Source organism: Eretmochelys imbricata, chromosome 1 (genome assembly GCF_965152235.1).
Source record: "Eretmochelys imbricata isolate rEreImb1 chromosome 1, rEreImb1.hap1, whole genome shotgun sequence".
NCBI lineage: Eukaryota > Metazoa > Chordata > Testudines > Cheloniidae > Eretmochelys > Eretmochelys imbricata.
Window position 1 is genome coordinate 283,385,807 of NC_135572.1, and position 12,705 is coordinate 283,398,511.

The 12,705-nt window shown below is 49.0% G+C and overlaps 1 protein-coding gene across 1 annotated transcript in view; it reads right to left on the minus strand.

The window, feature by feature from the left end:
* LRRIQ1 (leucine rich repeats and IQ motif containing 1) overlaps positions 1-12,705 on the minus strand; it is a 168,158-nt gene that overhangs the window by 16,894 nt on the left and 138,559 nt on the right. The window contains exon 25 of the mRNA XM_077807706.1: positions 531-651. Coding sequence (XP_077663832.1) covers positions 531-651 — 121 coding nt within the window. The remainder of the gene's footprint in view (positions 1-530; positions 652-12,705) is intronic.

Here is a 12,705-nt window from a genome sequence, read left to right on the forward strand (position 1 = left end):
ACTTTGAAAATACCATTTGCTATTAGAGTCCAACAGTCATCACTATCTCCATCCCCATTTAATAACTGAATTCATGGCAATACGTGCCTTGATTGGGACATATGTACTGGCATCCGGGTGGTTACAGAAATCAACTTTCCCTAAATATTTTTAATGAACTTTTATGGAAGAAAGACAAGAAATCAATTCTTTAGGAGTACAAAACTTTCCTTTCATAATTAAAGAGTTAGACAAAAATCTGTTTTTTAGGAAATGAATGATCAAAGGATTTGGTATAGTTTACAGGAGAATCACAGGTTACAATTAACTAACAGACAAAAATCTAATGATGTTAATTTTTTGAAGTGATTTAGCATTATAAATAAATATGTGAAACATAAAGGGAAAGTTTCAAGTAAGAAAGAATCAAATATACATGTTACTAGACTTTCCAAAGGCTGGCATCCTATCCCATCTATATGAGAATGCAGTTAGACAGGCAATTCCATCAACTCATTTTAAAGTGAATATTGAAAGAAACCACAACTTACTTGAAGATCCTGCTGAGTGTCTGTGTGGCTGATTATTTTTTTCTCTGTTCTGAGTCAAAGCACTTCCACTGATCATGGAAATAAGGTCTAAATCCGCGTCTTCTCTGCTTACAGGGCTTGCCTGGGAGCAGTGGGAGAGAATGTACACAATCATGAAACAAAATATGACATTTTCTGAATGCAGCTCACATTCCTCAAATAAACAAACAGACTCTGTCAAACAACCTTCTTCAAAATGATACCACAGTCCTTTATTGCTGCCTCGGCTGAACAAATGCACTATGTCAAAGCATTTTTGTAAATAAGAGCTGATCTTAAAATTGTGGTTTGCGATCTGAGTCAGTACAACAACAAAAGAAAACTTTTCAGTACAGTAATTTTGAAGAAAATCAATCTTGCAGACAGCTGATGAAACCTTAAACAGCTTAAGATCATTTACTGACCAGTCTATAATTTAAGTCATAGCTGAATGCCAGAAATGTCATATCAAATTATTTTCTGCAATATTTATGTTTTATCCAGGGCAAGTATCAATTCTATCAATCAAGCATGCAGTAAGTAATTTCATCTTTTAGTGGTTTGCTACTTAACCATGGCCATCAAAGAGCATTTAAATTATACTTTGAGTATTATATTAATTATAATCTTCTGGCATGTAATGGTGGTACATAAGAATGGCCCTACTGGGTCAGACCAAAGGTCCTCCAGCCCAGTATCCTGTCTACTGACAGTGGCCAATGCCAGGTGCCCCAGAGGGAGTGAACCTAACAGGTAATGATCAAGTGATCTCTCTCCTGCCATCCCCTTCCACTCTCTGACAAACAGTGGCTAGGGACACCATTCCTTACCCATCCTGGCTAATAGCCATTAATGGACTTAACTTCCATGAATTTATCTAGTTCTCTTTTAAACCCTGTTATAGCCCTAGCCTTCACAACCTCCTCGGGCAAGGAGTTCCACAGGTTGATTGTGCACTGAGTGAAGAAGAACTTCCTTTTATTTGTTTTAAACCTGCTGCCCATTAATTTCATTGGTGGCCCCTAGTTCTTATATTATAGGAACAAGTAAATAACTTTTCCTTATTCACTTTCTCCACACCACTCATGGTTTTATATACCTCTATCATATCCCCCCTTACTCTCCTCTTTTCCAAGCTGAAAAGTCCTAGCCTCTTTAATCTCTCCTCATATGGGATCTGTTCCAACCCCTAATCATTATAGTTGCCCTTTTCTGAACCTTTTCTAATGCCAGTACATGTTGGTGATGGACAGGATATATGAACCTAAATACAATAACATAAAATTGAAATGTTCTCTCATTTTAGCATTGGGTTCTTGATCTTGGGGGCTCATGCAGCATGGCATAGAAACACTGACCTGGAAGATACCATAGTCCATAGATAACACTTTTAGGAGCTTGAACCTACATGTACTTAATGAGAATTCCCTTAGGTAGAAGATCTGAGATATTAATCCAAGCAGGGGATATCCTGCAACACCTATGCTTAGGGACCTAGACAGTCCACTGTGCTTTTATTGTCAGTTCTCTTTCTAGTAGGGACTGATATATTTCTAAAACAAAAGCATATGAACAATATACATATACTCAAATTTCAGAGTCCCCATTTTGGTGAGGAGTGGTAATCTGTCAAGATGTATCTCCTCAATGAAAACAATGATAGGAAAGTAATTATTTCTTCTCTGAAAATACCTATTTTGATAGATTTCCATTCTGGGAGACTAAACTGCTGCAGATATGTCAAAGAAAAAGAACTGCAATAGGAAGTGTGAGACGATAAACACAGTAAACATACATCTTGAACAGTAGCAATTTTATGTTACATTATTACTATATAAAAACACACACACTCACACATGTATGTAGGTGTATACACATTTTGGGATCAATTATGACAATATGTGTCAGCTTTAGGGATCCTCAGCAGGAACTCAAAGTTATTGTGCCTCAGTGCAGAGAGAGAGACAGGCTGTTGTACCATCCTTGGTGCTATCATGCCCAAGTCAGGTAAACCACGGCTCTTGATCCTCCCTCCTTCCTCTGTGGAGTCTAGCAGCCATGGTAATGCAAGATAGATTTCAACAGTCTTTGCATTCAAAACAGCACAAGAACTAAGATTTCTCACAGCCTTTGTGATGACTTTCTGAGAAATGAAGTCTGGTCCAGATAAAAGCTCAGGGGCTTTTTTTACATTGATCTTGTGAAGAAGGTCTTCACCGCACCAGATGTGAGTAAAGGAATGACATGAAAAGGGATATTGACTAATGAAGGTGGGACACCATCACCAACTTTGGAAGGAATTCAGGCTGTGTTGGGAGCACCATCTTGTCCTTGAAAAAAACATTGTGTAAGATGGAGGTTTTAAAGGCAACCTGCAAAGGAAACGAAGAAGAGCGGTGTCCTTTTTAGCTTGTTTACAATATGTAAAGGGGCCCTAAAATGGTATTTCAAAAGAGGGAGGGGCTCTACAATTAAAATGTTGGGTTTTAAGCAGATTCTATGGATGAGAGGAAAATTAGGAGACTTATGATATGACAAGTACCAAAGAAATAAAACCTAACCTGCTCAGGCTGGACACCATTGTGAGAAAAGTAATAGTACCTTATGTCAGAGAGACATAAAAGAGACAATAGTCATTGACTAGAGAGCAATCTGTAAGTATTAAATTCCTGACTTGAGCTGGACAGGTAAAAGGTATCATTGTAAAAAATGGCCATTGTAATCTCCATTCAAACTGCAACTAAATACTGACAGGTATCAATGATGTGTAAAAGGAAATTTCAGAAGCAGGGTAAAACGATAGACAAGATTTAGAAAAGAGAAAGTAAATGAATCCACCTCCATGTTAACAGAGTGCAAGCAAGAGAGCATGCATGAAATGGAATAAACCTGGCATTTACTCAGTCTCTGAGAGACAGAGTGATTGGTTTTATTTTCTGAGTATCGTGCTTTTTCATATCCTCACACCTCAATCTCCTTCTGTCAAATGAAAGCTGCTGTTTTGCAGGATTTGTAGACTGTCTACACCACATTGCCTTTGTGACCTTTAGCATTGCCAGATAAAAGAGGGTTTACTTAAAGATGTAACTGGGGAGAAACACTAAAATACATTCTCCACACACACACACACACACACACACCCCCACCCCCGGTCTCTGCAGTGCTATTAGGATTTTCTCCTTATCTGTGAAGTTGTGGAGTCACAGTATAACAGCTCCTGATCTTGGAGCTCCCGGAGACGAGGAATTAATGAGCTGTGAGTGGAGTGTATTTTCATGTAGTTACATTTCTATTCAAGATTTAAAACTTCAGAGAACCCCATGTTAGAGAAAGTTGTGGGATCAAGCCTTGGGCTCCTCAACCCACAATGCACAAATTGTTCCTTTAATTTTTGTTCTCTCACTTTTCCAGACACCTTCCCCATTATTGCAATTTCTTGCTGGAGCTGTTATAAACTCTGAAGTACAACCTCTCATCCTCTAGGGAAGGGGCAGGCAATAATTTTGGCAGGGGGGGGGCACTCCATGAATTTTGCTAAGTCATCATGGGCCGCACATTTCTATGAAATTTATGTTGGGGTGCAGGAGAAGGGAAGGGCTCTGGGAGGGAGTTTGGTTCAGGAGGGGTCTCTGGGCTGGGGAGGGGATTGGGGTACAGGAGTGGGTGCAGGGTCTGGGTGTGAGTTTGGGTGCAGGAGGCAGTTCTGACCTTGGGCGTGGGGTTAGTGTCCAAGAGGGGGTGTGAGGTGCAGGCTCTGGCCAGGAGGTGCTTACCACAGGCGGTTCCTGGCTGGCAGCATAGTGGGGTGCTCAGGCAGGCTGCCTTTATGCCATGGCCCCACACCACTCCCAGAAGTGGCCAGCTGCTGCACCATGGCATGTCTCTGCATGTCCCTGGTGGGGCGGGGGAGCAGGTCTCCATGCACTGCCCACGCCTGCAAGCACTGCCCCTGCAGCTCCCATTGGCTGGAAACCAATGATTCAGTAATTTAAACAAGTATCCATTCTGTGGGGCTCTTATCCAATTTATCCACCAACAAACCTTTTGAGAATGCATCCCTCACTTACAGACACATTTACACCGGATTTAATAAGGGTTGCTGGCTTTATGACTATTAATATTTCTTACTCTGCAGGCTAAAATAAAGATAAGAACAATCACATCAAAAGATGGTCAATCAAAATATTAGCTTTTAAAAATTCTTTACTACAGAACAAAGTTTCGTCCAGCACCCGGAAGCGGCCTAATCCAAAGCCAACAGAAGTCAATGGAAATAGTCCCATTGATTTCAGTAGACTTTGGATCAGGTCCAAGATGCGCAGCAGAAGTCCAACACATTTTTTTTTTTAAGAACAGTGGAGGTAAGCATCTCACCTGAATTCATGACACTATATTTAACTTTTTCCCTATTTCACCCTTGGCCTTATTTTATAAAACATCCTTTCAAATTAATTGGAATTTTTTTTGACTCCACAGGAAAGTCTATCTGTATTGAATATAGCTGTAGATTTGTACATTTGATTATTACTTTGTTAAATTTTCAAATCTTCTTAGAGAAAAGGCTATCTATACATGTAAAAGATATGTGGATGTTTTTGGTATGATAATCAGTAATTAACTATTAACAACATAATTATTTGGAGATATGATGTATTAATTTAGATGGAATAAATGGGCCAAAGGTGTTACCATAACCCAGTCCCTGTTGAACATTAAACAGTGTTAAACAAAGTACAGTGTCTGGTATACAAAGACCTCAGCCTGCTTAGTACCAGGGCAAACAGACCATTAAAAGTCCTTTTAACTTTTTAGTAAAGTAAAAGAAAAGAAGGAAAAACTTAAAACTTTGTAAAGTATTAAATAAAGCTTTCATTTTAATATTTATTGTTCCCTTTTTCTTTAGCTGGAGAGAGTTTTTAGAAGGAAAAAAAACCCCTTGTTTGGAAATCTCTTAGGTGGTATCCAAGGGGTAATAACCATACTTTGGGGGTGTGGGGAAAGAGAAGAAGTTAGATGAAATTGATTGGCGCTGTTGTTGTTTTTGCTGTTGTCAAAATATGATCCTGTTTTATCTCAGGTGGAATTTGCGATTCAGCTGAAGCTGCTGGGGGGGGTGGTGCCATGATCTCGATCCCACTCTCTGGCCCGGTCTGGTCAGGACATCTCTCAGGATTTGGATGACGAAAGCCAAGAGTCCCAGAAGACCAGGATGAGGTGGGGTGGGGTTTGGCAGCCATGATGGTGAAGCTTGCTGTAGTAACCTCTGTCTTTCATTCCATTCTCTCCCCAAAGTCTCCTTCTTCCAGGACCCACAAAGAGAATGGTGGGTGGAATAGCCCATTATTATGTTTACCAGTTAGGCCTAATATTGGATACACTTATTCTGGCTCATTAAATTTCTGGTTCCACATCTTTTGTGATTTCAACACAGTCCTTGAGATACATCAAGTGGCCTTTTTTTTTGTTTGGACTAATTTAGTCTGTCTGGTTCTCTTGCATCTGTTTGTAACATTCATTACTGAAAACAACTTGACCTACTCTCGATCAATATTTATTATTATAGGTTACTGTAGTATCTTATGAACTTTCATACACGTTTTACAATTGAGTTTACAATTAGGGTAAATTTGTCAGCCCAATTATCACAACAGGTAATAAACACCTTGTTAAGATGAAAAAGGAAGTGCACTCTACTCTAATACCCCAATTCAGTGAAGTCCTTAAGCACATGGCTAATTTAACATGCGTAACTTAAACATGAAGTCAATGCAACTACTTATGTGCTTAAAGTCAGGCATATATTTCAAGTACATTGGAGAATTAGGAGTTTGGTATTAGTTCTTCAGTCTGTCTTGAAGACTCAAAACAGTGTACTAGACAAAGCTGCTTTTGCAACTAGAAGGTTATTTTTTTAGCCTTTAACAGAATTACATTATAAACATATTAGGAACATATTCAAATTTCAACAATTAAAATACAAGAAAGTTAATGTACTGTGACAGGGTTGGGCCAGATGGCTATAGGAAAGTAATTTTTTTTTTGAAGCAGAAAAGAATTTTATTTGCATAACACTTACAAAGAATCACCAAAAAGGAAAAAAACAAAACTATGCAACAAAAGAAAAGCAAACGCAAGGTATAACACAGCAGCCTTCAGGAGGGAGAAGTGTTCAGGCTAGCCTGGGCCCAGAGCGGGGGGGCTTCCTTGACACTCATGGTCTTCCACCCTTCTGAGTTACCTGGTGGCCTAGAGCTGGGGGCTTCCTTGACACTCGTGGTCTTTCACCCCCTCGAGTTACCTAGTGCCAAGCCCAGTATCACCAATTATTCCTCTCCAGAGAGTGCCCGACAAGATGGGCACGGCTGCGGGGTGGGCAGTTTGGGGCAGAACGTACATCCACGTCCTAGGACCCCTCCTAGGTGACGCTGATGATGGTATCCACAGCGGCAACAGCTGGGGCTGGGGTCTCTCGCTCTTCCCCTCAATCAAAGGGTCAGACGGAGGGAACCGGACGGGGTCACCAAGCAGAGAACCTCGGACAGCACCTACCGCTCCTCGAAGGCGTCAAGGGAGTCGGTGGATGCTGCCCAGAGGGAATCCGCCCGGATACGTGAATGTACTGAGGGTCAGAAAATGGCCCTACAGTTGCAGGACGCTTCATTGGCCAACCGCCTCTCTCTGGTTTTATAGATGGCCGTTTTAGCTAGGGCTAGGAGGAGGTTAACCAGGAGATCCCACGACTTTGTGGGGCCACGGATGGGGAGTGTGTAAATAAAAAGGTGAGGGGAAAAGTGCAGCCAAAGGCGTAATAAAATATTCGTGAGGAGCCGGAAAAGGGGCTGCAGCCTGGCACGCTCTAAATATACGTGCATCAGGGTTTCTACGAGGAGCACGTCATCGGCGTACGCCAACAGGACCAGCCGCAGCTCCGGCTCCCGCAGCACCAACCCTGTCAACCTCTTTCGGAGGAGACAGAGGAAGGGCTCGATTGCCAGAGCATACAGCTGGCGAGAGGGGGCACCCCGCCGTACTCCTCGCCCGAAGTTGACCGGTTCAGTCAGGGTCCAGTTGAGCCTAACCAGACACTCCACGGAAGCGTACAGGACCCAGAGAAAACTCACAAACGGAGGTCCAAATCCAAACACCTGCAGAGTGTCCAGGAGGTACCCATGGTCCACACTATCGAACGCCTTCTCCTGATCGAGAGACAGGAGGGCGAATGACAGACCGTCTCTACGCCCGAGTTCCAAAAGGTCTCAGACTAGAAATAGGTTGTCAAAAATGCTGCAGCCCGGGACAGTGTAGGTCTGGTCTGGATGGATCACGTCCGCCAGCACGGACCCTAGCTGCAGCGAAACTGCTTTCACTACGATTTTGTCGTCCGTGCTAAGGAGTGACAAGGGGCGCCAATTTCGTAAATCGCGCGGTCTCCCTTCTTCGGCAACAAGGCGAGCACCACTCGCCTGCACGAAAGAGGGAGGATCCCGCCCTGCAAGGACTCGGCTCAGACAGTGGCTAGGTCTGGGCCAAGGATGTCCCAGAAAGCGTGGTAGAACTCTACGGTCAGCCCGTCCATGCCCGGAGATTTACTGGTGGGCATGCGACTGAGGGCTTCCGAGAACTCGGCCAGGGTGAGAGGCAGTTCTAGTCGGTCTCGGTCGCCCACGCTGACCGTAGGGAATTCCTCCCAGAGCACCCCGCAAGCGCCAGGATCGGTCGGATGCAGGGAGAAAAGGCTTGTGTAGAAGTCACGGGCCCTCCCACACATCTCCACCGGATCCGTGAGGGGGGTGCCGTCTTCTGCTAGAAGGCAGGTGACGTGTTTCTTGGCCCCCCTCATTTTCTCCAGGGCATAGTAGAAATGGGAGCCGCGATCCACCTCCCGAAGGAGGCGAATGTGGGATTGAACAAAGGCACCTCAGGCGTGATGGTCCTTGAGGGCCCGGAGCTCCTCCCGCTTCTCCCGGCACGCTCCGCAGAGGAATGGGTCCTCGGGGCTGGTGACCAGACGCCTCTCCAGCTCTAAGACCTCCCGTTCCAACTGCTCTATTGCCGCATTTCTCCTTCGGCTGGTGCCCCGGGTGTAGTCACGGCAGAAGAGCTTGCCGCACACCTTCCCTAGATCCCACTATCACCGCGCCGAGGGAAAAGCACGCCGCTGCTCTCGCCAGGCCAGCCAGAACTCCTGGAAGGACATCACGAAGCCCTCATCCTCCAACAGGCTGTTGTTAAAATGCCAATAGGCCGGCCCCGGCCTCTCTGCACAGAGGGAGGCTGTTATGGTGGCTAAATGATGGTCGGAAAATGGGGCCGGCCAAATGTTGGAGGAGTGGGCTCGTGAAAGGTGGAAACGGGATAAATAAATACATTCCAACCTAGAGTGGTGTGACCGATGGGCCTCCACCTGGACAAAGGTAAACGTGGAAGTGTCATCCGGGTGGTGGTCATGCCAGACGTCCACAAGGGAGTGATGTTCGACTATTTCTCGGAGAATGTTCGCAGCGGCTCGGCCCCTGAGCGGTCCTGTTCCTCAAGGGTGGTGTTAAAGTTCCCTCCCAGGACTAGGCACTCATGAGAATCTAGGGTGCCGAGGAAGTCGGACACCCGCTGATAGAATTGCGGCCGCTTTGGGCTCGTTGTCGGGGCATAGATGTTAACGAGGTTGACCACGAGCCCCTCCATACGGACTCGGAGATGCAGCAGGTGGCCCGGCACGGCCTCAGTGATCCCTAGCACCTCGGGCCGTAGGTTGGGGGAGAACAGGGTCGCCACTCCAGCTTGTCGAATCGTGAAGTGGCTAAAGTAGACCCCGTCCCCCCACTCCAGCCGCCAGCTGTCCTCGGCGGTCGGATCCGTATGGGTCTCCTGCAGGAAAACCACAGAGTACCCCCCTTCCCGAAGGTAAGAGAGCACCTGGGACCTGCGGAGAGCCATTCTACAGCCTCTGGTGTTCAAAGTTGTGATAATGAGAGGCATCATGCGGAGGGCTGGGGGGGTGGGCATTCCTTGTTGGCGGGGCGGGTCGCACAACAACCCGTGACCCATCCCGTAACTGAGTAAATGCTGTAGGCTGCGGCACCGTGCCTTCCTTTCCCTCTACCCTCCTTTATAACGGCCCTTGTGGCCTGGAGGAGTTGATCAAAGTCCCCCCATAGCTGGAGAGCCAGCTGTACCCTGTTGCGGGAGCCACGGATGTCTTCTAAAAACTCCCGCAATGCTTTTCACAGCTCATGGGGGTGTGGGGTTACGATTTCCGGGTTATTCCCTGGTGGGACTCTTAATGCAGCCTCGTGGTCCGCTGAGGCGGGCAGGCAGGGTGTGGACCACCGACGGGGCATCTGACAGGCTAAAGTTATTAGGTCCGTCTCAAGCCTTGGGGTAAAAGGGGATGGTGGAGGGAAAATTGCAGCTCCTAATGGGTCGCGGCAGGAAAATGCAAAGGCTGCTCCTTGGGGGAAATCCACAAAAAACGGAAAAGAAATAACCCCAGGGGCGGCAATAGCATTGCAGGAAGAGGTGGATTGGGCAGGGACGGGGTGGGGGGCGGGGGCAGAGGCGAGGCTCTGGGCTTCGGGAGGCAAGTAGCTGAAAGGTGGCGCCCCCTGAGCAAATTCGAGGGTTAAGGGGGCTCCCAGTGATGCTAGGCGCAGGCTCTGTGGTGGATTTGATGGCCTTGGCATCAGGTGGTGGACCACCTTCTGTAGGGTGCCCGCCCAGGAAGGCGGTTAGGTGGAGGGAGCATGGGGAAAGGGGGACTGGGGTGAGGTTGCCCAGATTGTGGCCAGCCAGCAGTAGGTCATCCTGTCCCTGGGTGACCGGGGTCAAACCTAGGGCCTCAATCTCCTCATACATGGAGGAGAGGATGCCTTCTGCCACCCCGGGGGTCTCTCCTCTGGAGCCCGCCTCGACGGTCGCTTTGGGGTTCGCGTGGGTTCGGGTGATATTCGGGCAGAAGGGGCTTCTTCAGGGGTCTCGGAGGGAAGGGTCTCCCGTGGAGGGGAGATCCTATCTTCCAATGCTATTTTGTCTTCCCCTCCCGACACTGGTGGATGGATCTCACTCGTGGGCATAGCGGAAGGCTCAGTGTCAGTGCCTCCCTTCCTGGTCTTCTGGGGGGCCTCCGCATCGGAGGGTACAGTGGAGCTCGAGACTTCCGCTTGCCTCGCTTCCCCTGGACTAGGGACCAGCCCTCCATAGCATCGTCTGGGGGCTGGTTAGCAGGGGTCGTGGCGGGGGGCAGAGGCGATGGTGAGGCAGCATGAAGGGGGGGGGTCTCCTTGGGGCGGGCCCTCTCCTATGCCCGGTAATATCTTTGCTGCACCCTCCTCCATAGGCTCTACCAGATTGGTAATAGCAAGGGTGGGACTCCCTCGCTCGTCTGGGCGTTGTAGGGGAGGTGTCTCTTGGGCCCAGACGGGAGCGGCGGTGGATCGAGCAGGAGGAGAGGTGGTTTCAGGTGTCTGGCGGCCAGGGGTGCCGGCAACGACGGAGCCGATGTCCTGCCAGGTCTCGGGGGTCTTGGGTGCTCCTCCCCACTGGGCCAAGGGGCAGTCTCTTCGGACATGCCCCGCTGATCGGCAGAGGTAGCACCAGGCCTCTCCTGTGGAATAGTAGAGCCGATAGCAGGCTCCCTGGTAGGGGATCAGGAAGGACCCTTCAAGCATCTCTCCATCACACGCTGCCGGCAGCGGTAGAAGCTGCACTTGCCGGCGGAACAAAAGGACATGACGGAGGATGGGGTACTTGCAGCCCAACAGGAGAGGGCTGATGACGGCAACGGGTTTCCCCAGGGTGGAGAGAGCGGGTAACAGGGCAGCATTGGGTAGAAAAGGAGGGACAGAGGTCAGGACTAGGCGGACGCGCAGGTCCTCTAGCGGTTCCAGGGGAACAAACACCCCCCCACCGCCAGACCCTTCTCCACCGCCTCCTGGGCGGCAGCCTCCGATGCTAAGAAAAAGACGACCTTCCCATACATTTTGGAGGCCGCCACAATAGCCGTGGGTCCTACCACCCTCGCCAACGCCCGCACGTAGGTCTCCACGTGGGGCGAGGCGGGCACCAGGAGGCAACGGATGCCGTGCTTCCTGGTCATGGTGAGGAAGGGGCCCTGGCCGCTATTGATGGTAGCGGAGGTGGTGGGTGGGCGAGATGACGAGCCGGCAGGCGGTGGGGGGGTCTGCTACCACCTGGGCATATGCCCTGGGGCTGGGGGAGGGAAGCTCGCAGAGCTGGTGGAGGCAACAGCGGGGAGAAATGTCATGGTCGATGACGAGGCCACAGCGGTGGGGGTAGCCTCTGCCATGGAGGGCCTGGTGGTTGTAGCGGGGCCCTTTCCCTTCTTCACACCTTGGCCTTTCCGGCCAACTGGGGGGGCTCTCCTAGAATCTGGGGGGACAGTAGGCCTAGCAGCGTCAGTAGTTGCCCTGGTGCCTCCTGCTGCCGATGCCCCAGCGGTGGCGGTGGCAGGTGTTTTGGCAGCAGTGGGGGGGGGGGAGGGTGGGTTGGGCAGGGGGATAGGAGGGGGAGGGGCAGCTGAGGTTGTTAGAGGGGACTCACCCCTCTCATTCCCCGCCATCGTGACCAGGGAGAGATGGAGAGACACCAGAAGGAGGAGGGGGGAGGGGGAAACAGATTAACCACTTCTCCCTGTTGGGCTGCAGGCGGGGGCGGGGGCAAATGGGTTGGACTGGACAGGGGGAGGAAACAGGAGTTGGGATCAGGTAGTAGGGGCAAACTGTGCGGTGGGCAGTCCAGGGGGAGGGAGTGGGGGGACATGGACCCATGCGCGTTTGTCCAAAGAGTCTCGTTTGGTCGGCTGTCGTTTCCGGTCCGAGCGGCGGAATTCAGAGCAAGCAGTTGAATCTAGAGGCAGATGGCAAGTTGCCAGCAGGGACGGATGGCGGGGGGGGCTGTGACGGTTGTAGTAGTGTTGGGGGGGCACCGATGGATCGGGGGGCAGCTCCTTGCCACACCCCCTGTGCCCCTACAAACGCAGTTAAGACACAGTCAAACTCCCCCCACACGAGAGTACAGTTCAAAAGTTTCTCAGTCTTACGGCCCCCTCCACGATGATTTGTAGCTTCCCTGGGCGATTCCTCTGTCGGCTGCCTTCTCTCCCGGGCTTTGTGGAGCATTCCAAAAAATGCCAAGTAGGTAA